At 36.2% G+C, this 27,144-nt stretch overlaps 3 protein-coding genes across 4 annotated transcripts; 1 reads left to right on the forward strand and 2 right to left on the reverse strand.

Moving 5' to 3' along the window:
• Positions 1-40: 40 nt before the first annotated feature.
• kcnj11l (potassium inwardly rectifying channel subfamily J member 11, like) lies at positions 41-8,094 on the forward strand. The gene is made up of 6 exons (XM_073832098.1): positions 41-190; positions 821-1,008; positions 1,126-1,362; positions 1,455-1,724; positions 5,736-5,943; positions 6,039-8,094. The coding sequence occupies exons 2-6, from the start codon at positions 853-855 to the stop codon at positions 6,464-6,466; spliced, it is 1,299 nt and encodes a 432-aa protein (XP_073688199.1). The 5' UTR covers positions 41-190; positions 821-852; the 3' UTR covers positions 6,467-8,094.
• A 317-nt stretch (positions 8,095-8,411) lies between these two features.
• cd59b (CD59 molecule (CD59 blood group) b) lies at positions 8,412-12,160 on the reverse strand. 2 transcript variants are annotated; one of them, XM_073832101.1, is made up of 4 exons: positions 12,016-12,160; positions 11,545-11,627; positions 11,324-11,464; positions 8,412-8,920 (listed from the first exon to the last, which is right to left on the reverse strand). In XM_073832101.1, exons 2-4 carry the CDS (start codon positions 11,597-11,599, stop codon positions 8,715-8,717), a joined length of 402 nt encoding a protein of 133 aa, XP_073688202.1. In that variant the 5' UTR covers positions 11,600-11,627; positions 12,016-12,160; the 3' UTR covers positions 8,412-8,714. The 2 variants fall into 2 exon arrangements, with proteins under 2 accessions (XP_073688202.1, XP_073688203.1); XM_073832102.1 differs by having other exon boundaries at positions 11,324-11,428; positions 12,016-12,158.
• A 4,326-nt stretch (positions 12,161-16,486) lies between these two features.
• prdm11 (PR domain containing 11) lies at positions 16,487-26,153 on the reverse strand. The gene is made up of 8 exons (XM_073832090.1): positions 25,972-26,153; positions 24,341-24,459; positions 24,164-24,240; positions 23,793-24,052; positions 23,617-23,684; positions 23,336-23,523; positions 21,825-22,358; positions 16,487-21,342 (listed from the first exon to the last, which is right to left on the reverse strand). The coding sequence occupies exons 2-8, from the start codon at positions 24,403-24,405 to the stop codon at positions 19,187-19,189; spliced, it is 3,348 nt and encodes a 1,115-aa protein (XP_073688191.1). The 5' UTR covers positions 24,406-24,459; positions 25,972-26,153; the 3' UTR covers positions 16,487-19,186.
• Between the last annotated feature and the right edge of the window lie 991 nt (positions 26,154-27,144).

Raw genomic sequence — 27,144 nt, forward strand, 5'->3', positions numbered from 1 at the left:
CTGTGGATTGTGGGATGTGTTTGTCCGCCAGTCATTCATTTTTCTATCATAAGGACACTATCTGATTGCATAAGCTTCCTAGCCAGCCATCTGCTTGCGTTTGCTTTAAACATTTTGTTCGGTTAATAATATTATTATTTTTTTAAACGACACTGATATGAAATAAACAACGCGTGTCATTGTTGTGCTGGTAAGCATCTTTATTTTATAGCCTAATGTATAACCTTGATTATGCGGTTATCTTAACGAAGCGCAAAATGCTATAACGGATGCATAATTACAATTGATAATATTTGGATGAAACTGTCCTTTTAAAAAAAATATTTTTTTTTATTGCCCAATATTTGAAGTTGATATATTCGAAGATACAAAACAACATAAAGCGGGGTTTTAAAATGGTGATTTTCTAAATATAATTAACTGTTTTAATATTGATGTTTTAACAGGAGTGCGGTTTGTGACATTTTAGTGTTTGTGTTGAATGTTTACATCCACCAATGTCCGCTGAATCCTTTTAATGTACGATCTTTATACATTTAAACTAGATACAATGTATAGCATGTCTTTAAAACGCAACGGTTTTTACATTAGAAAGATGTAAGTTTATTTGAAAAGCAAAAAAGAGACAGACCTTTCTGAAATTCAGGTAAATTAAACTATTAAAATGCTATATTTGAATATAACATATTATATAGAACGTTTTTCGAGCATATGTAACAATATTTTTTGAGTTTAGGTGAAAAACAAATTAAATTGACCTGACATTTATTTAAATAAATGTGTTGTAATTTATATATCCATTTCTTTGTTCTTTTTGTAGTGGGGAGCACCAATCATCCACGTATTGTCATAATGTTGGCCCGCAAAGGTCTTTTGCCTGATGGTTTCCTGCTGACACGGCTCGCCGAGGATGCACAACCCAGTCGCATCCGGCCAAAGTCACAGAGGGCACGTTTCGTCACAAAGAGTGGCTCGTGTAATGTTGCCCACAAGAATATACGAGAACAGGTGGGTTGCACAAATGAACCAAGCAAATATTTAAATTCACTCACTTACTGTAGCATAACATAGTTATTAGACAACAGATGCTGTACACTTTATTGATTAGGATCTGTTGCTTCTTAGGGGCGGTTTCTCCAAGATGTTTTCACCACCATGGTGGACCTAAAATGGCAGCATTCCCTGCTCATCTTCACTTCAGCATTCCTCTGCTCCTGGATGCTCTTTGCCATGGTCTGGTGGCTCTTAGCGTTCGCTCACGGCGATCTGGAGCCTCGAGATCCCAACGAGCCCGGACCTGTTCCGTGTGTCACTTCTATTCACTCCTTCACGTCTGCTTTTCTGTTCTCCATTGAGGTGCAGGTAAGGAACGATCTAGATGGGGTTTCATCCTATTGAAGACCAAATGGCTAAGCCTTCTGAACCTGTATTATCAATGATTTCTATAATATCAGGTGACTATTGGTTTCGGAGGACGGATGGTGACAGAGGAATGTCCACTGGCCATCATAGTCCTCATTATCCAGAACATTCTGGGCCTGATCATCAACGCCATCATGCTAGGCTGTGTGTTTATGAAGACAGCTCAAGCCAACCGGAGAGCAGAAACCCTCATCTTCTCACGCAATGCAGTCATTGCACCACGGAACGGCCGACCAACGTTTATGTTCCGCGTCGGGGATCTGAGGAAGAGCATGATCATCTCAGCCACAATACAGCTGCAGGTGATCTTCAACTCTCTTCATTGGCATCTATGGCTCTATGACATTTTAACATCAGTGGAACTTTTACATGAAAAACAAAAGTTCTTCATATGCATCTATGGTTTCATGAAGAACTTTTAACATCAATGAAACTTTTTCAAGAAAAACAAAGGTTCTTAACGGGCATCTATGGTTTCATGAAGAACGTTTAACATCAATGGAACTGTTCCATGAAAAACAAAGGTTCTTTATGAACATCAGTGGTTTCATGAAGAACTTTTAACATCAATGGAACTTTTTCATGAAAAACAAAGGTTCTTTATGGGCATCTATGGTTTCATGAAGAACTTTTAACATCAATGGAACTTTTTCATGAAAAACAAAGGTTCTTAATGGGCATCTATGGTTTCATGAAGAACGTTTAACATCAATGGAACTGTTCCATGAAAAACAAAGGTTCTTTATGAACATCAGTGGTTTCATGAAGAACTTTTAACATCAATGGAACTTTTTCATGAAAAACAAAGGTTCTTAACGGGCATCTATGGTTTCATGAAGAACGTTTAACATCAATGGAACTGTTCCATGAAAAACAAAGGTTCTTTATGAACATCAGTGGTTTCATGAAGAACTTTTAACATCAATGGAACTTTTTCATGAAAAACAAAGGTTCTTTATGGGCATCTATGGTTTCATGAAGAACTTTTAACATCAATGGAACTTTTTCATGAAAAACAAAGGTTCTTAATGGGCATCTATGGTTTCATGAAGAACTTTTAACATCAATGGAACTTTTTCATGAAAAACAAAGGTTCTTTATGGGCATCTATGGTTTCATGAAGAACTTTTAACATCAATGGAACTGTTCCATGAAAAACAAAGGTTCTTTATGAACATCAGTGGTTTCATGAAGAACTTTTAACATCAATGGAACTTTTTCATGAAAAACAAAGGTTCTTTATGGGCATCTATGGTTTCATGAAGAACTTTTAACATCAATGGAACTTTTTCATGAAAAACAAAGGTTCTTAATGGGCATCTATGGTTTCATGAAGAACTTTTAACATCAATGGAACTTTTTCATGAAAAACAAAGGTTCTTTATGGGCATCTATGGTTTCATGAAGAACTTTTAACATCAATGGAACTTTTTCATGAAAAACAAAGGTTCTTTATGGGCATCTATGGTTTCATGAAGAACTTTTAACATCAATGGAACTTTTTCATGAAAAACAAAGGTTCTTTATGGGCATCTATGGTTTCATAAAGAACTTTTAACATCAATGGAACTTTTTCATGAAAAACAAAGGTTCTTTATGGGCATCTATGGTTTCATGAAGAACTTTTAACATCAATGGAACTTTTTCATGAAAAACAAAGGTTCTTTATGGGCATCTATGGTTTCATGAAGAACTTTTAACATCAATGGAACTTTTTCATGAAAAACAAAGGTTCTTTATGGGCATCTATGGTTTCATGAAGAACTTTTAACATCAATGGAACTTTTTCATGAAAAACAAAGGTTCTTTAAGGGCATCTATGGTTTCATGAAGAACGTTTAACAGCAATGGAACTGTTCCATGAAACGCAAAGGTTCTTTATGGACATCAGTGGTTTCATGAAGAACGTTTAACAGCAATGTTTTTCATGGAACAGTTCCACTGATGTTAAACGTTCTTCATGAAACCATAGATGCCCATAAAGAACCTTTGTTTTTCATGAAAAAGTTCCAAAGGTTCTTGATGGGCATCTATGGTTTCATGAAGAACTTTTAACATCAATGGAACTTTTCCATGAAAAACAAAGGTTCTTTATGGGCATTTATGGTTTCATAAAGAACTTTTAACATCAATGGAACTTTTCCATAAAAAACAAAGATTCTTTATGGGCATCTATGGTTTCATGAATAACTTTTAACATCAATGGAACTTTTTCATGAAAAACAAAGGTTCTTTATGGGCATCTAAGGTTTCATGAAGAACGTTTAACAGCAATGGAACTGTTCCATGAAAAACAAAGGTTCTTTATGGGCATCTGTGGTTTCATGAAGAACGTTTAACAGCAATGGAACTGTTCCATGAAAAACAAAGGTTCTTTATGGACATCAGTGGTTTCATGAAGAACGTTTAACAGCAATGTTTTTCATGGAACAGTTCCACTGATGTTAAACGTTCTTCATGAAACCACAGATGCCCATAAAGAACCTTTGTTTTTCATGAAAAAGTTCCAAAGGTTCTTGATGGGCATCTATGGTTTCATGAAGAACTTTTAACATCAATGGAACTTTTCCATGAAAAAAACAATGATAAAGTTCCAAAGATTCTTTATGGGCATCTATGGTTTCATGAAGAACTTTTAACATCAATGGAACTTTTCCATGAAAAACAAAGGTTCTTTATGGGCATTTATGGTTTCATAAAGAACTTTTAACATCAATGGAACTTTTCCATAAAAAACAAAGATTCTTTATGGGCATCTATGGTTTCATGAAGAACTTTTAACATCAATGGAACTTTTCCATAAAAAAACAATGATAAAGTTCCAAAGAGTCTTTATGGGCATCTATGGTTTCATGAAGAACGTATAACATCAATGGAACTTTTCCTTGAAAAACAAAGGTTCTTTATGGGCATCTATGGTTTCATGAAGAACTTTTAACATCAATGGAACTTTTCCATAAAAAAAACAATGATAAAGTTCCAAAGATTCTTTATGGGCATCTATGGTTTCATGAAGAACTTTTAACATCAATGGAACTTTTCCATGAAAAACAAAGGTTCTTTATGGGCATCTATGGTTTCATGAAGAACTTTTAACATCAATGGAACTTTTCCATAAAAAAACAATGATAAAGTTCCAAAGAGTCTTTATGGGCATCTATGGTTTCATGAAGAACGTATAACATCAATGGAACTTTTCCTTGAAAAACAAAGGTTCTTTATGGGCATCTATGGTTTCATGAAGAACTTTTAACATCAATGGAACTTTTCCATGAAAAACAAAGGTTCTTTATGGGCATCAGTGGTTTCATGAAGAACTTTTAACATCAATGAAACTTTTCCATAAAAAAACAATGATAAAGTTCCAAAGAGTCTTTATGGGCATCTATAGTTTCATGAAGAACGTATAACATCAATGGAACTTTTCCTTGAAAAACAAAGATTCTTTATGGGCATCTATGGTTTCATGAAGAACTTTTAACATCAATGGAATTTTTCCATAAAAAAAACAATGATAAAGTTCCAAAGAGTCTTTATGGGCATCTATGGTTTCATGAAGAACTTTTAACATCAATGAAACTTTTCCATAAAAAAAACAATGATAAAGTTCCAAAGAGTCTTTATGGGCATCTATGGTTTCATGAAGAACTTTTAACATCAATGGAACTTTTCCATAAAAAAAAACAATGATAAAGTTCCAAAGAGTCTTTATGGGCATCTATGGTTTCATGAAGAACTTTTAACATCAATGGAACTTTTCCTTGAAAAACAAAGATTCTTTATGGGCATTTATGGTTTCATAAAGAACTTTTTACATCAATGAAACTTTTCCATAAAAAACAAAAGATTCTTTATGGGCATCTATGGTTTCATGAAGAACTTTTAACATCAATGGAACTTTTCCATGAAAAACAAAGGTTCTTTATGGGCATTTATGGTTTCATAAAGAACCTTTTACATCAATGGAACTTTTCCATGAAAAACAAAGGTTCTTTATGGGCATCTATGGTTTCATGAAGAACTTTTAACATCAATGGAACTGTTCCATGAAAAACAAAGGCTCTTTATGGGCATCATAATGATGTTAAATCTATGGTTTCATGAAGAATGTTAAACATCAATGGAATTTTTCCACTGAACAGAAGGTTCTTTGGAAGTGAAAGGTTCTTCCGTTTTTACAAAATGGTCTTCAAAACTGTTCACTAAATGGTTCTTCTATGACATCACTGTAAAAACCTCCTCTATATAAAAGACTGCAGCTCATTTCTGTCCAGAACTTGGATTCCACCCTAATCTTGACTTTTGTTCCTCAGGTGATTCGGCGGACAGTGACTGCAGAGGGCGAGGTGATTCCTGTCTGTCAGCTTGATATCCAGGTGGAAAACCCTCTCAGGAGCAACGGCATATTTCTCGTCTCCCCACTTATAATCAGCCACACCATTGACAGAGGAAGTCCGCTGTATGAGGTCTCAGCACAGTCGCTGTCTACCGAAGACCTGGAGATCATTGTCATTTTGGAAGGTGAATGTAGTGCACTTTTCTTTAATGTAATCATTTTGACTTAAAAATGTCAGTAATTTCTAAACGAAAAAAAAAAAACTACACTTTTCTACCAGGTGTTGTGGAGACCACCGGCATCACAATGCAGGCCCGCACATCCTACACGCCAGAGGAGATCTTGTGGGGTCGGCGTTTCGTCTCCATCATGACAGAGGAGGATGGACGCTATTCAATCGACTACTCCAAATTTGGAAACACCGTCCCTGTCCGGATGCCAGCCCTCAGCACTAAGGAGCTGGACCAGACTAGAGGGGTGCAAGACAGCGGACCCCACGAGGGTAAACCTCAGGGCTGGGGGCTGGTGAGGGCGGGACGGGGCGGGTACAGGAGGGGAGGCGGCCGGGCCTGCGACGACACGGCAGCCAAGCCTTGGTACGCGCCAGTGGAGAAGGAGGAGGACAAGAAGGGTCAAAAGAAAACGGTGAAACTTGAGGAAATAGGCAGAGAGATCGTAGAAGAGACGGTGGAGGACATGAGCGATTAGAATAAGAACATTTATTTGGTTTTGCAGGTATGGAAGTAGAAATAACCTAGCAGTTACTGGTAACTAGTTCACCCAAAAATTAAAATTCATCATTTACTCACCCTCATGTAGTTTCAAACTCATAAGACTTGTTTATTTACAGCGTCTTTATAACATTTTTGGATCTCCTTAATTTTGACTGCCTAAATTTTCAATTTTCAGGTTTCATTCAAAATATCTTAATTTGTCTTTCGAAGATTAACCAAAGTCTTATGGGTTTGGACAAACATGAGGGTGAAGAAATGATAACAGAGTTTTCATTTTTACTGAACTATCTCTTTAATAATCAAGCATATTATAAATAATAGTCTCAAATATATTTTATACTACACATGTTTTGTAAACTGTCAAAACATGAACAACCGTGGCATTGTTTATGATTACCTGTGAGAACTTCTTGTAGATTTTGTCCTTTCTGCCAGCAATATAATGACTTTTAGGATTGTTTTAACAGAATAATGTCGTATCTTGGCAGTACTGGTCAAGATATGGACCATAATTGGGTTAGACAGCATAATACGTACAGTGAGAAGAATAAAAACTAAGCTGTGTGGGACACAAGTTCAGTCAATACAGTCAACTTTCAAGATGTGAAATTAAACATGACCAAAAACCATAACACTGCACAAACTATTTAACAGACTGTTTTTCTATCCACCACAGCTTTGTTGTTTATTCATGTCAAATTAAATATAGCACATACCTCAATTAAAAGTATTACTGCTGCTAAGCAAACATGTGGCAGCTGTATATGTTTGTATGTATGTAGGGTTTTGATACCATAAGCCCTTTTAAAAATATTCCAATAGTTTGCCTTTGTGTTCTAATCTTGTTTTATAAGATGTGATGCGTTTACATAAATTTTTAAAAAAAGAATGAAAAAATGAAAATTCGGTCTTCGTTTGTTCACCCTCATGTTGTTCCAAACCTGTATGACTTTCATTCTTCTGCTGAATGTAAAAGAATATATTCTAAAGAATGTTGGTGACCAAACATAGTATGAAAAACAAACAAACAATAGAAGTCAATGGGAACCAAAACTGCTACTTACTAACATTCTCTGTGCTACGGGCGTCCCGAGTTCGAATCCCAGTTCGAGGACCTCTCTCTCTTCCACTTTACTTCCTGTCTGCTCTACACTGTCCTTAGGCACAAAAAAAAAAAATGATAAAAGAAGATATTTTGAGTAATGTTGGTAACTAAACAGTTTTGGTTCCCATTGACATATATTGTATTTTTTATCTATACAATGGAAGCCAATGGAGACCAAAACCATTTAGTTACCAACATTCCTCAAATATATTGGAATGACATGAGGGTGAGTAAATAAAGGCAAAATTATACATTTTGAGAGGACTATCCCTTTTAATGTTTAGTTTGACATATTTTGTTTACATTGTGTGGGCTTGTGCAATTGTGTTGTAAACTAGAGGACCTGAAACCCTCACACATTCCTTCATGTTTGTGTCCTATTTAAATGTGACCATTAGAGAATACATTCCATGTTGATTTCATTGTTTACATATCAGTGGGTTACTTTATTTTGTGTATTTCATGTATTTAATAAAGTATGTGACATTTTATATACCTGACTAAAGGAATTCCAGAAAATGTCTTTACTTTTTTTTCGGAAACCGGCATGTTATGTCACAGGATTACGGGTCAACAGCTGGCAGACTTTACTTTGAGAGACTTTGCAGCGAGCGAAGCTGTTCCATCTGCGTTCAGATGGTGGAGATTTTAAAATCGGCTGTTTTCAAATCCACTCACTGAGTATATTCCTCCTTTCTAGTCATTTTAGTGTTGATGTTAGGTGCTGCATTTAAATGGCTAGTTTTACTGGAGCTGTCCGCGGTGCTGAATGGACACTTGAAGCATTGCAGGTGGCTTGAAACTTGACTATAAATTCAGAAAACCAAGGTTTATTTTTAGTTAGTTATTTATGTAAAGATACAACATACAAAGGTAATTTATGAAAAGATCGTACATTTTGCTGTGATATCAGTCAAAATAAAATAAATTTAAATAAAAAAAGAAACAGTCTGAAAACAATAGTTTTAGATTAAAAATAGTTTACAACAAACAGTGCTTTTTTAATACACGAGTAGTTAGTTAAAACTTAACAATTACAAATAATGGTACATAGTAAATATATAGATATCCATAAAGAGTATGGCATGAAATAGCCTTTGAGGACACTAGTGAGAAATCATGCAGTGATGCAGGAGGACCAGATGCCAGTGAGCACCGCCAGCAGGGATAAGATCCACGTGCTTGCTGCTGTCGCTGGTCCGCTGTTACACAGGTCGGTGTTGCAGCACCTGTAAGTATATTCTGATATCGACGGAAACTTCTGGGAGAGACGAGAGTTATCACAGTCAGTATAACGAATGCACCGACGAATGGTCTTCCCACCTAGAAAATGAGAACTGTTAATTAGTGAATTGAATAGAATAGAATGTTTTTAAAACATGGAAGTCTCATCTGCCTCATAATGAGAAGATGCTTTACATTTCTGGTCTCTGTCTGGTGTTTCTAGTTAAATTAATGGACAGCTTAACCCTGCGCACATTTTTTTCAGTTTAATAAATTGTTGATCTTTTTAACCAATTTTAAAATGGATTTCTATAGAGACCGGAAGACGAGAGCATCCTAACGGAAGTTAGAATCCATCATGACAGCGCTCATCAGTTACTCAGAAAAAAGGTGGATAAAACATAAAACATGACTAAAAATGGTATTACAAGTGCCAGTCAAAAGTTTTTGAACAGGAAGATTTTTTTAAGTTTTTTAGAGAAGTCTCTTCTGCTCATTTATTTGATCTGAAGCACAGCAAAAACAGTAACATTCTGAATTATTTTTAATGTTTCAAATAACTGTTTTCTATTTAAATATATTTTAAAATGTAATTTATTCCTGTGATCAAAGCTAAATTTTCAGTGTCACATGATCTTTCAGAAATCATTCTAATATGCTGATTTGCTGTTCAAGAAATATATATTTTTTATTATTATTAATATTTAAAACATGAGTATTTTCCAGGATTCCTCGTTGAATTAAAAAAAGATCCAAATATCAGCATTTATCTGAAATAAAAAGCTTTTGTAACATTATCACTATCATGTATGTATGTATCATTATCACTATACCATTCAAAAAAAGTCAGTATATTTCAGAAATTAATACTTTTATTTAGCAAGGATGCTTTAATTTGATTAAAAGTGACGATAAAGACATTTATAATGTTACAAAAGATTTCTATTTCAGATAAATGCTGTTCTTTTGAATGTTTTATTCATCAAAAAAACATGAAAATATTCTGTTCAGCCGTCTTCAACATAATAATAATGATAAATGTTTTTTGAGCAGCAAATCAGAATATTATAATGAATTCTGAAGGATCATGTGACTGGAGTAATGATGCTAAAAATTCAGCTTGGAAATCACAGGAATAAATGACATTTTAAAATATATTCAAATACAAAATAGTTATTTGAAATAGTAAAAATATTTGTACTGTTTTTGCTGTACTTTGGATCAAATAAATGAAGACTTCTTTAAAAAACATTAAAAATCTTATTGTTAACTGGTAGTGTTATTTTAATGTTATTTTTAAAGCATAAATCATATTTTCAAGCATTTTTCAAAAAAAGGAAACTACTTTAGAATTCAAATTATTAAACTATTTATACAATAAAAAAATGATGTATCCTTTCTGTTTAAATGTACCAATCACATAACTGAAATCATACATCTAAAATTTCCACAGTATCAGTATCAACAGTAAAGGTCAATGCACACTCCGAGTCCGAATCTTTCGTTTGCATTTTTTCGGGGTTTTTTTCTCCATATCTGTCATCCTTTCCAATCAAAATGCTTGCTACTGATGCGAAAACACAGAAAATCGAACCTGATCTGAACTTTTTTATGACGGAGGCAGTGTGTGACTAACACAATCTCATTTATTTTTTTAACGTGTGAAAATTTCGGACTCAGTGTGCAATGACCTTAAATCCATTAAACTTCTTACCTTTTGGGTATTTAAGACAAGTTGGAGGTTATCATAACTTTAAGAGGTTATTTATGATGATTTATAAGTAACATTTTTGTCAGGAATTCAAATTGTTACGAAAAAATAAATAAAGAAGAAAAAATATATATTTTCTTAAGGGAAAAAAATAATATTTTTAAGGAAAAGTTTTGGGAATATAAAATATTTGTAACTATTTTTAAGTTAGAAATAAAATAAATAAGAAGAAATAGCTGTAAAGAAAAAATATTATTTTTAATTTCACTTTAAACATCTTAGTATTTTGTATTAGTAAGAAATCTGTAGGCTGGTTTATAGACAATTCTATATCTAAAACACTTAAACTTTATTAAACTGACTGATTTTAAGAGAGTTATTTGATCTTTTTATTTGAAAGAAACAAACTAATAAACAATATTAAGTAAGTGATTATTTTTAAACACAACAATTAGCATAGTACAGTTGTGATTAGTTTTAAAAAGTCACTACACACTTATTAACACACCCAACACTGCACAACATTATTTGGTTAGTAGTTATAGCAAAAGTGATTGAGAAAAGCGATGTTAATTCTTAGAAAATCTCTAGTATCACTTGTTTGCAGATGTCACTTTGTTTGATAATATAATACAATATAAAACAAATGAAATTAAAACAATAATTGTGTTTTAAAATGTATACATGAACCGCTAGACTATTAAAACAAATAAAGATGTAAAAACCAAAACCTTTTAGTCTCCGTCTCAGGAGGATCTGTACCACCGCATACTAAAACCTCATCCACAAACCTTTCTCATGAAGATATAAACATGCGTCCTCGTACGAGCAAACTTGCTGCACCGTGCATCGTCCCCCGGTGTAATCCTCACACTTGTAGCATTGAAGAGACGAGCCTGCAGAGGAGAATCGGATTCCATAATGCTTAACGCCTGTTTCAAATAAAAAGCACTGAGGTCATGACCAAAGCCACACAAAACTAAGCCAACAATAATTATGTGAATGAACTCACCTAAGCTGAGAGTCACACAACAGACCAATAGAAAAAGTCCTAGAGAGCACTTCATTATGAGAAAACCTTCCTGACCTAAGAGACTGATAGTGAACGACAGTAAACTCAAATTAAAAACACAAAACAGCACATTAATGAAACATCAGTAGATCATGCGACACTGAAGACTGGATAATGATGCTGAAAATGCAGCTTTGCATCAGAGTAAAATACATTTCACAACATATTCACTAAGCACAAAAATGCAGCCCTGGTGAGCAGAAAAGACATATTTAGAAATCACAAACTTTTGACAAACACATACAATATATACACATCCATAAAAAGTATAAATGTTGTTTATACTGAATATATTAAAACAATAATAAAAACGTAGCTGCACAAATGTTTAAATATCGTTTGCAATACTTGTACTACAGCTGTTGTAAAAAAAAAAAAAACAGCATCAGAATTATAAAAAATATGACTTACCCTGCTCGAAATATTTAGACTTAGTCCAAGCTTGTGCGTTTCAACAGTCCAAAAGCATTCCCCGTGCCACCTCTTCCTTGCTCCAGCTCTCGCCCAACCTCACCCTTGCCCTACATGAATGATGTCATTGATGGAGTTTCTCCTAGATGCCAAGATAGATCCCATTGGGTATGTTTAACAGTCATTATTATTAATATCCACAGTATATTGCAACGCGTACGCGACTTCCGGTTAGTGTAAACATCTTTACGTGCAGTAAACAGTAAAACTTTTTGCGCTACGACTAGTGAGTTTATGATTATGATAGTGAATTAAACTAACATGACAAGTTAGTTTACAACAGTTACCAGTTTACATAATGGAGTCTTTTTGTACGGGTAAAGTTAAATTAGCTAATACACAAGCGAATGACAGGAGGCTTTAAGTTGCAAAATGGCGGCAACCGCGCTTACATTAAAAGTGGATATTGTCTGTGGTGTTCAGAAACGAACTAGAAAACAGTTTCTTGCCAAATGAGAAACGAATTAAGATTAAACACGCAGTTTACACATAACAAATCTCAAATACAAATGCATTTCGTTAGTTATTTTACACAGCCAGGGTTAAAGGAGTTCACTTTTAGAACAAAAATGTACAGAAATAGTGTGTTCACTCCCTTGTCATCCAAAGTGTTCGTGTCTTTCTTTCTTCAGTCGTAGAGAAATTATGTTTTTTGAGGAAATCATTTTAGGATTCTCTCCATATAATGGACTTCCCCCGAGTTTGAACTTCCAAAATGTAGTTAAAATGCAGCTTCAAAAGGCTAAATGATCCCAGCTGAGGAAGAAGGGTCTTATCTAGCGAAACGATCAATTACTTTCTAAAAACATTTACAATTTATATACTTTTTAATCTCTACACAGAGTACACACAGAGCTAGACAAGACGAGCATTTGAGGTTAAAAAGTATATAAATTATTTTTTTTTTTAAAGAAAATAACCAATCGTTTTACTAAATAAGACCCTTCTTTCCTCGGCTGTGATTGTTTAGAGCCATTTGAGGCTGCATTTTGGAAGTTCAAACTCAGGGGCACCATAGAAGTCCATTATATGGAGAGAAATCCTGAAATGTTTTCCTCAAAAAACATCATTTCCTTACGACTGAAGAAAGAAAGACATGAACATCTTGGATGACAAGGGGGTAAGTACATTATCTGTAAATTTTTGTTCTGAAAGTGAACTACTCCTTTAACCTAAAAACAGCACATTCAGAGTTTGCCTTTACAAAGATCCTATACATAAACTCAAAACAAAAGATCTCGACTCTGCTCACAGAACATTAGTTCAATCTAATTGTCTCTCTATACGTACAGCATAGCGACTGACCACGAGAATTAAAACCCAAGCCTTTCTGCTACGTTTCCCCAACACTGCAGCTGGTGTTGACAATAAGGCCTGTGTCACATTTCCCAGAGCCTTTCTGCAGTCATGGAAGCACTCAATTCAAATGTCATCTCAATGCCGCCCTTATTTCAGTCTCTAAGAATCTGAAAAGGCACGAAATACAACTGAGAATCTGTATCTGATAATAGCAGAACATTCGGGGTTAAGAGAATGCATTTGTTGGTATTTAAAGCACAGTCAAGCGGTGTTGTTTGTGTGGCAGCCCACACAAGTACTCATGTTGTTGCTTTTCTCCTACGTTACCAAAGGGAGCAGAAAATCATCCATCACATGTCAGAATGCTAATATCCAGGAGAAGGCGTGATGATTGGCTTTTTCCACAGTGCCGGAATGGGACTGCGTTTAAAGGACCAAATCTGGGCACTGATGAACAATGAAGCTGTGGTCAGACAAGCAACAAAGAGCACTTGATCTTTGTTTGGGCTGTGGCATTCAGTGCGGCATTTTAAAGAATGGGTTTATGTGACTAATCTAACTCACAAAAAAAGTTTCAGTTTACACATCTCGTGTTTTTTTTATTAAGTTAATTACGCTACATTTTAAATATTGGAAAACTTTCTTTTTTAACCTGTTGTCATCTTATTTATAAATAGTGACACAATTAAAAGTACAGTTCACCCAAAGATGAAAATTTGCTGAGAATTGACACACCCTCAGGCCATCCAAGATGTGGATGAGTTTGTTTCTTCATCGGAATAGATTAAGAGGAATGTATTACATCACTTGCTCACCAAAGGGTACTCTGCAGTGAATGGGTGCCGTCAGAATGCTAATAAAAGCATCACAATGATACACAAGTAATTTACACTTTTTAAAACTTCAAACTGTCGCTTCTGGCTAAAATATGAGCGCTCTATCCATAATATTGTGGAAAAGTCGTCTTGTCTGAAGCTTACTTGTGGATTATTTTGATGTTTTTATCAGCTGTTTGGATTTTGACGGCACCCATTCAATGCAGAGGAACCATGATGCAATGTGAAAGTGATCCAAATCTGTTCTGATGAAGATACAAACTCATCTACACTACCAGTCAAAGATTTTTAATGTTTTTTAAAGAAGTCTCTTTTGCTCACTGAGCCTGTATTTATTTGATCCAAAGAACAGCAAAAACAATATAAATAATATTTTTACCATTTAAAATAACAAATTTTTTATCTGAACTATCACTCCAGTCTTCAGTGTCACATGATCCTTCAGAAATCCTTCTAATATGCTGATTTGCTGTTCAAGAAATATTTTCTTTGTTATCATCAATATTTAATTTTTGTCTTTTTTTTTGGAAAGAAATTATAGAAATGAATCCTTTTATTTAGCAAAGGATCCTTTAAATTGAGCAAAAGTGACGATAAAGACATTTATAATGTTACAAAGGATTTCTATTTCAGATGAATGCTGTTCTTCTGAACCTTCTTTTTATCAAAGAAACCTGAAAAAAATCTACTCAGCTGTTTTCAACATAATAATAATAATAAATGTAGCTGCAAGCAGCAATTACAGGGCCAAGCACTAGGCAAGGGAAGCATCAGAACAAGTGCAGGAATGAGTAATTGAAGCCATTATAAGGTGATTTTAGTCAAAATTGGTAAAAAAAAAAAAAAAAAAACATAAAAACAATCACTAGTAATACAATATAATCGGTTATCACTTTTGACCACAAGGTGGCACTGTCTCAAAACGTTTTGAATGCTTTCAGATCATGGTCTTGATGGTATATATGAAGTTTTGTAATGGTACACCAATGCATTCGTAAAATATAGCATTTTCTATCATAATACTTTATTGAAGTCAACAGCAATATCATGTTTTGTTTAAATATAGCGCCACCAAGAAGCACAATCCCACCGACATTTTTTGTGTGTCCGTAGAGTGTGCCCATACATATGCGTGTCAAATTTGATGAAAATATCTAATTTTGTTTTGTAGTTATAGACATTTTTCTATATCAAAAGAGAAAAATGACTGATGGCTGGCTTTTTTTTGCCACTTACTATCAAAATTTTGGCAATTGGGCATTAAAATATGGCCGGCATGCTATGTTTCCGAATTTCCTATGCTGGTTTCATGTAGATCGGAGTAACGGTATCTGAGATATTGGCAAATGTTTTTTTAAGCACTAAAATGCAACGTTGCACAAACCATAAGGTAAAACCTGGCATGTTTGGTATCACTGGACTCGGCAAAGATTTCAGGAGTCAAAAAAGGTGACTCCCATGAAAATAAGTCGACCACACACAAGGTTATAGGCATGTGAATATTTGATTTTTCCAATAGGTGGCGCTGGCTCGAAACTTCTCAGGCTCAAAATGGCTCAAAATTAAAAATGGCCGTTGCCCAAAATGGCTGACGTTGGAAAATTGGGTATCATTCGACTCAGCATGATGCACCCAATCTAAAGAGATTGTGATTTTTGGCCAAACCATTCAGAAGTTATAAGCAAAAATAGATATTTTTCGTATCTCCTGACCACTAGGTGGCACTGTTTAGAAATTGTGTAGGTAGCATCAGGTCATGCTTGTTTTAAAACACACCAAGTTCGGTCTCAATATGCCAAACTGTTGCGGAGATCTAGCCTCAAATCCTTTTTTGCGTGCTTTTTATAGAATTCGTTTGCACGTTATTCGAGAACGGTTCGTCTAATCAACTTGAATTCCATAACTTTTTGCCATCATGGTCTGAAGATGATCTGAGCCAATTTTGGTGAAAATGAGACAAACCGTCTAGGACGAGTTCGAAAAAAGTAGGTTTTACAAACTATTAAAAATAAAAAAAACGAAACCTTAAATTTGGACAAGTGGTGGTGCTACAGAGTTTGAGTTACAGACTTCAAATTTGCTATGGTTAATGTTGACACTGTCCTCTATCAGTGTGCCAAATTTCACAACTTTCCCACAAGCGGTTCTATGGGCTGCCATAGACTCAAGAGCAAAAGTAACCGAAGAAGAACTATTTCTTTTAGCAAATCAGAAAAAAATCAACATGACAAGTTAAGTAACATAAAAAACTTTATTAAACCATTATTTGTTGAATATAGATTCCATATGCTGTCATTTTAAGTGGGTTTCTATAATACAAGTACACATTCTCCAGGTATACATTTCACATGTAGTTCATATTCTTGTGTTTCCAGTGTTATGTTTTCAGGGTGTATAATGTATAAATCCAAGCAAATGACATAGTTCTCTTTGCAAAAAAAAACTGAATGCGAATATAGAGCTACCATTCACTTATTTCATTTGAAAATACTTGAAATCAGAAGTAACTTTGTTCCTTAGGCCTTAGAGCTGGTGTCTCCCAGATAAAAACAATGCAAACATTTCAGAATAATTCATGATACGGACAAGTAAATCAAGAAAATACAAAACTATGAATTTAGACATAACATTTAACATTTTAACATTTGGTACACGTAGTATTTGATTAAAAGGAAAATACACATTAAAGCCTTAACTAAACAAAATCAGGCTTGACTTTGGCTCATTTTATGAGAATTCACCATGTTTGTTTTTACACAGCTACGGCGTATACCTCCCATCACAACATGAGAAGATTCACTCGATGGCATACCTCACTGTGAGGTAACAGTCTAACATTCAAAAGCATTCACGTACATACATACATAAAAGAAAAGTTAGATTTTTGGCAGCTCACTTAATCCTTTCACAATCCTATTGCTATTCCAAATGAGTTCAGGGTATGCTATGCCATAAATTGATAAAAAAAAAAAAAAAAACAGCTAAATACTTTGAAACCTAATAGGTTTTGAAATTTCTCTTTTTAAAATGTACATTTAATGAAACAGAATAAAAACAGATTCATTGAAATAATTATTTTCATAAAATACAAGCTTTCCAAAGCTTTAAAGACATGCTAAATTTTTAGACGTGCAAAATCTAAATTTATTTTCAAATAAAGACAAGCAATTTTAGTTTGCTCAACGTAAAAAGTTGTAGCACATGGAAGGTAGTCCGGCCTTAACTGTACATGTGGAAAGTTAAAGGTTAACGTAACTTTAGAGAAGATTGCATTGCTCCTTTTTGATTTTGCACAGATGTATACAGCGAGAACAATCAATACTCTTCAATATTACTGCGTTTAAAATCGCTAAACTGAGATATACCACAAATTACGACATTGTCTAAACTGATAATAATGATGCTTTAACAATTGCATGAACAAAACTGACAACACTGAAGATATTACTATTATAAAAGCCTTATAATTATTAATAGATCCCTATTGGTGACTTTTTTGACCTTATGATTGAAAAAGATGGGAATTTTTAAAACATGACGAAGACTAAATAAATCCATATGCATCTTGTAAAACATGCTCAGTCATGTTGGAAACCTCCAAATTAACCTCCTAATATTAAGTATTAGACTTGGTTGATTTTAATAATATACAATTTAAGTGTAAAATATATATTGCACAGGTATAAGTGACGGAATTTAGTGGCAAGGCAAAACTAACATGAAAATATATGGAAAAATATATGGTGCTGACCGTAACGCATGCACTGCTAGAATACACGAATGCACATAATAACACAATCAAAAATACAAAAGCTTTGTTCTTGTATGACTTTGAATTCAATAGCGTCATTCTTTCAGATACTACAATTTCACCCAAAGGTAAACTGTCGTACAGTGTCGCCTACTAGTGGTGACGTCATGCACGAGCATTTGTATTGGGTGAAAAGTATTGCTGAGACACACAGTGACGCAATTTTGGGGTATTATTACTGAAATATTTTCTATTCGTCATTTAAAATTGTTAGTAAACATTTGACTATTTAAGCCGTCTCTATGCAGCATTAAAAAGTAAACATATATTTGTTGCTTTGATGTGGTAAAATCGCTTCAAATATGAAAATTTTAACTATTATATAATTGCTCGTAAGGAATTTTGACATGGCTGCCGGTAGCTGTACATAAAAACATGTACCGGAAATCAAGCACCAGCACATGCTAAAATCGGTAAGGCATTCAATCCTTGCATATTTAGGCTATATATTTGAAATCTTTAAATCAGATTGGGTGTAACCTGCACATTACAGGTGCCCGACTGCATAAAGTATTATGGCACATCAACATGTTATCAAACCAAGATTTACATATAGTCTTAAGAGTAATGGTTAACTAATAGTATCTAAAAAAAAAAATGTTAGGAATATACTGCATGGCAAAATAGTGGCTATTTCCATTCCAATTAGCGATAACCAGCATAACAACATGCTATAAAAATGAAGCACTTTTGTTATATAATTTCCATACACACAAGTCATACAAATACAGAATGATTGCTCAAATCATATTGCAGATGTAATAATAGAACTGTTTTTCCAAAAAGTTTTTAGCTAAAATTGGTTGTTGCAGGAAGGTGACATTTTTAGAGATTAAAAAAGACTCACCAATGCCTGATGAAATGGTGCTCACTCGAACGTTCACCTAACGGCAACAATCCTCACGACTAGAAAATTGTTTCTCTTTGGAACAAAAACACATGTCAAAACATCACAACCATTTACATGAACATTTTAAAGTGTTTCATGTGCCTGCGACCTGCAAAGGCATTCATACCGACTCTAAGAGAAGACGCTGATCTAGGCCATTTTAGCAGCAGGGCCAATGTCAAACTACTTGGCCAATCACATTATAGTCCCGATCAGCCCTTTTCCATTGAGATGGCTTTTTGGAATCATGTTGGCTGAGTAATTGGCGCCGGCCAGTCAAATATCTGGATAATACTCTGCGTTCATATCCATATTGTGCAACACAGACTTTTGTTCGGCGGTGGACATTCTGCTCAGCACATCTGCGGAGTGCGAATAGCTGTTCCCAGATTTCTCTTCAAACCAGCTGTCCAATGCTCGCTTTCCGTCAAAGCTCCCGATAGGCGGTCCATTAACGGCCAGGTTGAGCAGATCGTTGATTTGATCCACAGTTAGTCTGGAACGGCTATTCCTGCGCACTTTTTGCAACGAGCATCTTCCCTTGTCGCAGCACGTCGATGACGATGGCAAGACCCTGACAACCTGTAGAATGTGATTGAGAAGAGGAAAACGTTGCTTGTATCTGAAGATGTGACTGACTACTTCTTTAAAACCATTCACGCTACAGTAATCAGCTTTTAGATCTCTCCATTCAACCACCAGGCTTCCTCGGGCATCTACTCTTTCTTGGGAGAGCTCGCGGCCAGATGAAGGAATAGTCTGCAGGTGATCAAAAATTACAAGGATCTCCTCTTCTCCATATGCACTAAGGTCATCCCTGTTGAGAGGCCATGAGGCCAGGTCAAGGACCTGGCAAGCCTGGACCACTGTGCGACTGCGTGGATCAAAGCGTTGCGCCAGGATGCCTTGACCTCGCTGACAGATCTTCTCTCGAATGGACTGAAACTTGGATTCGGCAACCCGCAAGTTCTTGAGGTCCACACCATTGAAACTCTCCCGAAAGTTGTCTTCAAACTCCTGCAGGTACTCCCCTGGGGAGTCTACTAATTGCCCAATTTCATTAATTGCATCCTCAATCTTTGCATCCACCTGTGACGGCAAAAGATAGTCCCCCTGAAAGATGAAAGCAAGTCGTGAAAAGACAGCAATAATGTCCAACAGAAAGTAGATCAACTTCACAGACTGATAATCCAACAGGAACTGCAAGAGAGACAGCGCAATGGCAGCAGCATCACCTCTCTGGGTTTGGCTGCTTATGCTCTTCAAGTGAGCAACCACCTCTAGATAGTCCTTGATTAGGGCATTGAGAACATTGGGTTCCCCTATGATCCAACGAACGGCCCTTATATCGCCAAGAAATTCTGTTTCCTCAGACAAAGTTGGTGCTGTTGATCTCAACTCACTCATCATACGTGGAGAATACCTGTAGAAGCTAAGCAGTTGCTTCAGGTTGTTCTCCAAATCCTCCAAGCAAGACAGTTCCTTTCCACTGATGGCATCCAGAACCTCTAAATGGGGACGATGAATCATCACAGGTAGGCACAACACCCAAGGGATTGTTTTTCGTATGGCTACGTAGATTTTTGCCCTCAGGCTGGAGGAGAGGTTTGAGCCATCTATTCCCAAGCCGACAACTAGCATGTCCTGGAGTCTCAGACCAAGGACACCAAAGGCACGATCCACAGCCTGGAGGTAGCCTTCCACGTTGCCTCCGCAAAGCCTTTGTAGGCAAAGGAACTCAGTGGCTGGAAGCCCATCAGTGGTGGTGAACTGGACGTAAATGGCGACAGTGTCAGCCAAGAGCTCATCGTTCTGTCCATCCATGATGATGCTTAGAAAGGGCGAAAGGCGAATCTTCTCAGCCAAATCTTCTTTGAATGCTCGAGCGATGTGTTGGATGAGTATCTGACAGTCATTTTCATTCATGTACTGGTCTACCACTTTGAGGTCGCACTTCTTGAGGAGCTCCGCCAAGGGGCGCAAATCAGAAAATGGCCTTCCTTCCAAAGCTAGATGGTAGGCGGCATTGAAAAGAGTCATCATGTTTCGACACATCTCCTCGGTCTTCTCCGGGTGCATGCGAAGTTTGTAAAGCTGCAGACACTTCTTGTGCAGATTGCTCTGGCTGTGAAGTTTAATGGTGTGGATTTTGAATTGCTTGGAACCGATAATAAAAGCAGAAGTGCGGGAGGACTGGACGGTGTATTGTCGGCACACGTGGCACCACATTTCATTCAGTGTGGGTGAATAACGGAGAAACCAGAACTTCTTTAGCCACTCCTGTTTAAAGCGTCGAATCCGACGACCTGAGCCCACTGAGAGTTTTGAAGACTCATCTGTAGCCACCATGAGGTCAGCAGAAATGGATTCATCAGCTGAATCAACATCCTGGTCATCTTCCTCAAGTGCCGCTGGGATGGGAGTCATGGCGTCTACAACAAATAAGCAAACAGAGCACTCAATTAAACTGAAAACCAACACAAGCAAGTTTAAACTCAACAATTCCTTACTGGTTAGTTTTGGCATGAATAAACAAGTTTTTATACATATTGTAAGCACACATTCTCAATTCATGATATCTCAAATTCTACGTCAACTAATACGCTAGTACAAATACTTTTTAAGAACGATTACATTAAAACATTCTTAATTCAACAAACCAAACAATCAGAGACTTAAACTTTATTAGCAGGCTCCAAAAAGAAAACACTCATTAATAATTGTCTTAAAACTTTAATAAAAAGTGCAATTCCATTTGAAACATTTAAACATTTTGCCCATCACACAATCACTAGCATAAATAGTAATTGATCGACTAAGAGACAATAAAGGGCCACATATTTAAAAAAAACTCAATATCTACTCCAGAAAGGCTCTCATCCATGGTAGCGTTCCATCCCAGGTGCAAACCTACCTCTGAGGTCCTCACAGGGAAGTGGTTCAGATAGTGGTAAAGGCTTAATTTCAGCAAGCCCCTGTCCTCTGAGACGGAGCACTTCAGCCTCCAGCTCACGGATTCGTCGTTTTAACCTCACACAGTTTGGGCAGAAAGATGTTGATGGTCCTTCGCCGGTCAGGGTCGCATCTTCTTCTGTTTCTTCCATTTTAATGCATTTCGCATCAAAGCCACTCTCTTGGTGTTCCATGGAAGCCAATCCAGAGGTGAAGACGGACTCTTTACACTCTGCGTCAGGCTGGCTGAAAACCTGGCAGACATTTGTTCTTGCTCTTTGAAAAGACAAGGTGCTGTTCAGAGGGTTGTTCTGACTTTGATTAGCCTCCAGAGATGCTTCCAGGACATCTTTGAAAATGAGGTCAATCTTCTTTTTCTTGGCCTGGGGCTGGTTTTCTGTCTCATCACTTCCATGCTTACTTAGGGTCCTTCTACCGTGCATCGCAGATCTCAACACTGGACCTCTGGGCTCCTCTTGTTCTTCTACTTTCACTCCTGCAATACAATAGCATTATGGTTAATGCATGTAACACCATAGGCATATTTTAAAAAACTGTGGATATAAGATATAATTGATTTTTGAAAAAAGTATGATGGCTATCTATAAATATCATATGGCTGTATATAAATCCCATTTCACTTACCTGTTAAACCATTGCAGGACTGGAACATCTCTTCTGGGTACTTTTTTGTTGATCAAAAATGTTCAATATAAAATAAGTTCAATTTTGGTCTGTTCCTCACAGAAAGCTATATGACTTGAAATATAGCGCACAAATATTGATCACATTTATGATTTTTTATGATGACTTTTAATCTCCTTCGAAGCTTGAAACCTCCAGCCTGCATTAATGGTTATTGAAAGAAAAATAAGCGACCAGCCCTTTTTTTTTTATTTCAGAGAAGAACAAGTTTAAACCAACATGGGGATGAGTATGTAGTGCTAATTTTTGGCTAATCTACTTTAAATATAGTACTTTTTTTTAATTTTGGTAAAATCTTCTTCGATTTTCAGTCTTGTCTTCAGTTCACCAACAGATCTAATCCAGTAAACCAAAACCATTTTCTAAATTAATAATTGTTGGTTTGTTTGATATAAAAGACATTTATGGGAAGATATTTGGTTCACAGTGATGCAAATTGAAAAAGTGCTGTTAGGATTTTATAAGAATATGTGACCCTGGACCACAAAACCAGTCATAAGGGTCCATTTTTTTAAATTGAGACTTAAGTAACACGGGTATATTTGTAGCAATAGCCAAAAATACAGTGTATGGGGCAACATTTTTGGCATTTTTTTTTAAGACTAAGGTCAAATTTTATTATTCCAGTGCAACAGTCTCCACACCTGGATTCAGCCCTTTAACATGTCTTTGGAGATTCCTTAACTTTTGACCTATTTAAAAATCGTTCAATTTATTTCACTTTTTTTTTTTTTTTTTTGGCTCAAGCACCAGCAAGGGGTGTCTCACCTGTGTCCAGATTGCGGTCAATGCTGTCCCGAGACACACTCTGGAGTCGCCTCATGTACTCGCTGCTGTACCACACACGGAGTTTCTCGCCCACCGCCAATCTCTGACACACTCGAAAGTAGATTTCTTCACCATGCTGAAATGCACTCAGGTTCTTTTTACTCTCATCAGACAAAATCGGAATAAACCTGAGAGGAATAAACAGATCCATACATTACAACAGCACAAAGAAAAGGAAAAGAATAATTAAACTGGATGTCATTTCAGTAACATGGTATTACCTCATCCAGTTAGATGTAGTTTCATCACTCCCATCAATGAATTTATATTTATTGTCCTTATTAACAATCTGAAATAGATACATTTGACATTAAAATATAGTGTTAATTTGCATTCAAAATGAATACAAATACACACAACTGCGCTAAATGGTGTTTAAATATACGACATGACCTACCATCCAAGAGTATGGCCCTGAGGGTTTATCTGAGGCCATTATTTGGCCTTGATAAGGACCAAACAGCGCCCCCTTTGGTATATTTTCATCCATGCAGCAGATGTCCACCTTATCACCATCTCGGTGGACCTCAATGCCTGAGGGTACTGTGAGAGCTGCCCGATTGGGCACCCCTGATGCCACAGGGGTGTCTGGCACAAAAACAGGGGGTCCATGGGTTGGGCACTCCTCCAAGAAATACTTCTTGCATTCTTCACAGACTGTATATGTAATGTTTAATAAGTAATGAGTAAAAACAAGCAAATTCTCATCTGATATTAAATTTCCAGTAACATACACAATGCTTCTATTTTAAAGTAAATAATACTTACACCAAAAACTGGTTGAGTGCTCATGGTCAACTTTAAGTTTTTTGTTTGGCTCTTCAGTTGACTTCTCATTTGAGGCACTAGGGTAAATATGTTTAAAAACTAATTATTACTACTATTTTTCATCCAAATCGATTGCTTTTTAATTGTTTGCTATTGTGAACACTTTGTAAGCCTGACCTGGTGCTGCATTCGGCCTCAACTTCCATGGAGGAATGGTCTGGAACAGCACAGGAATCTGCCATCTGGGCAGGAAGGAGAGACTCCTGTGTGCCTCGTTTCACTTCAGCATATTAAAGCTGAAGGGAATATAAATACTGTTAAATAGGAAATGTTATAAAGAGAGCATCAAAACAGCTAAAACAGAATTAAATATTGTTAAAAACAGATAAAAAAAACAGGGATCAATCATAGCACCTAAAATATTATAAAATAATTACCATTTTGAAGTTTGCCATTTCTGATATAGAGGATTTGCAGTGCACGTCGCGTTTGGTCAGTTACCAGCACGGTTAATGTACTACTGAATACATTGTTCTGCTAATCTAGGCTACAGAAAAGTTAGGTGGAAGTTGCTAAATCTTATAGAGAAGGACTTAGTAAGCAGGAAAGGGTGCAACATTTCGACAAACTAAAGTTAACAGGTAGTAAAGATACGTACAAGCAGTATTAACAAAGACATTAGCCTAATATTTCACCTACCTGACCAGAAATGATAAGAACAAATAAGAATGTTGCCAAGGTTCTTGCCCTGGAAATCCTGGTTCAGTTTGGCCAACCACTAACGCCTTTTGTTCCTCAGTTTTTTGCACTCTTCTCCTCGATTTGTTCTAACTTTTGGCAGTCTATAGTACTCCAAATGTTTTTACTGGTCTGGCCAATTAGTACAGCCCAAAACATGACAATAACTGACCATTTTTAGCAGCAATAATCAGCAAAATATGCTTGTTTTGTTCGGTTTAGTGGCATTGTTTACATTCCAACATGGCCGATTGATGACACACCGTGAAAACCCTCTATTGAACTCTTTAACTTTTGATCACTGAATCACAAGATTCTTGTTAGACGATTCTCAAATTATGCTGGATAACTTGCATTTTAGCGCATACAGTCCATTTTAGCGCATACAAAATACTAAGACATTTTGACATTAATAAGTTAAACTTTTTAGACGTTATGCTGATAATATATTTTGTAATAAAAATGTATAAAACATACTTTGAACTCAAATGTATATAATTTCTAACCCAAAATCCTTATATTGTGGGGAAAAAAGTGGTCAACTACCCTTTACATTTGGGCACCATGATATTGGCTTTACCTTTTCATACCATTTACATGCTTTTATAGGTTTAGAAATGTTTACAGGGCTACACACTTTAATAAAAACGCGACAACCACACAGTAAGCTCAGCAAACACGGAAAAGTGACCGCAAGAAACCCTGACACCGTTCTGCTGACGTTTCCGATCCAGAATCTCCTTCCAAAATATTTCAGTCAGAGAGCAGCGCTCTGATTGGTCCGCCCAGCCGTCACTCACAAACTACCCGAGCTGCGAGAGAGACGAGTGCAGGAAAACAAATAGGGCAACAATCCTGTGTTGAAAGACAAAACTGCTGCAAAGTTGTGTTCGTCTAAACATTATGAGGTAAAAGTTGCACATAAGCTCAAGCGCGGGCGATGACAATGTCGATACGCAATGCTTCTGCACGCTCTGCCTTCGTTTAGCTTCTGCAAGGCAACTGGCAATTTGCCTAACGCTTTCGGAAGCCATTTTCATTGGCCACATTGGCTAGTGAGTATAACTCACCGTATATAGAATATACGCAGTGCGTCGAGGGGTCTTTGGTGGTCTTCTTCAGCCGTGGTGCGTCTCGCCTTCGGCCGCTCCGAGAAACGCGACGGTGACGCAACGGCACGGGGGGATTTCACTAGTCCCGGGCGATGCAAAGTTTATCATCTCCAAATGTTTGTACCACAGTCAGCTGCTTCTCTCTGCTATGACCACCATCTTTTTATTACAGGAAATGACATGGAAAACGGAAGAAAGCGGCGTTTGTGCAGACCGGGCACGAGATTTCAGGAAAGGGAAAGTTAAGATTGTGTTAGAAGTTGTATGAGGCAGCGCTTCGCGCGTTTCATGTGCGTTCGCTTTTGGAACGCGCCTCCTGAATACATTATTTAGCGGTTGTGTGCCAAGTTTTAATTTTTTTTTTTAAATAATTAAAATGTGACATTTAAAGTTGAATCATTCATTTACAGTCCACTACAATTCATTCAGTTTCAAGCACTTAATGTAAAGACTTAATTCAAATTATGTTTTGATGATAATTTTAGCCTTAGGCGTACAATGTAGCCTATTTTTGCTTTTTACATTTTGAAAAGCTCCCATTGACTGAATCGTATCGGAATTACCGTAATTACGACTCGGGTATTCTGTTCCGAGCTATTCACCTACATAGAAATTTCCGTTTCCATGGCAACGACATTCATAACAAAATGGAGCTTTTGACAGCAAAATACTTTATCATTATCTATATCCCCTTGGTAATATGGAAGAATGAAATATCAGTATGCGCACCACTATAAAATGACAAAGGCATTGAATGGTGGAATAGCAATATCAACTACCTATCTTCCTTTACTATTGAAATTACTGCCATTTTAGTTGATTTTAAGTAATGTCACCGCAATAAAGTGGTAGAAGATGGGAGTTTTTTGGCTTTTAGTATGAATATGTTAACCTTAAGGTTATCTATAAGCTAGTATGTTTCAAAACAATGACGAAATTCGCATTTAGAAGATATAAGCATTTAAAACTTACAGTCTCTAACTTTTACCAATATGAATCAATCATTTTGATGATATCATCCTGCACTTCAGCTTCTCATCAAACTTTGTCCAATCAAACGCTATGTAAAATCGTCCCACCCCCTACACCAGGGATCCTCAAATCTTACCCTGGAGGTCAAATGCGCTGCAG

This window comes from Garra rufa, chromosome 25 (genome assembly GCF_049309525.1).
Source record: "Garra rufa chromosome 25, GarRuf1.0, whole genome shotgun sequence".
NCBI classification, from domain to species: domain Eukaryota; kingdom Metazoa; phylum Chordata; class Actinopteri; order Cypriniformes; family Cyprinidae; genus Garra; species Garra rufa.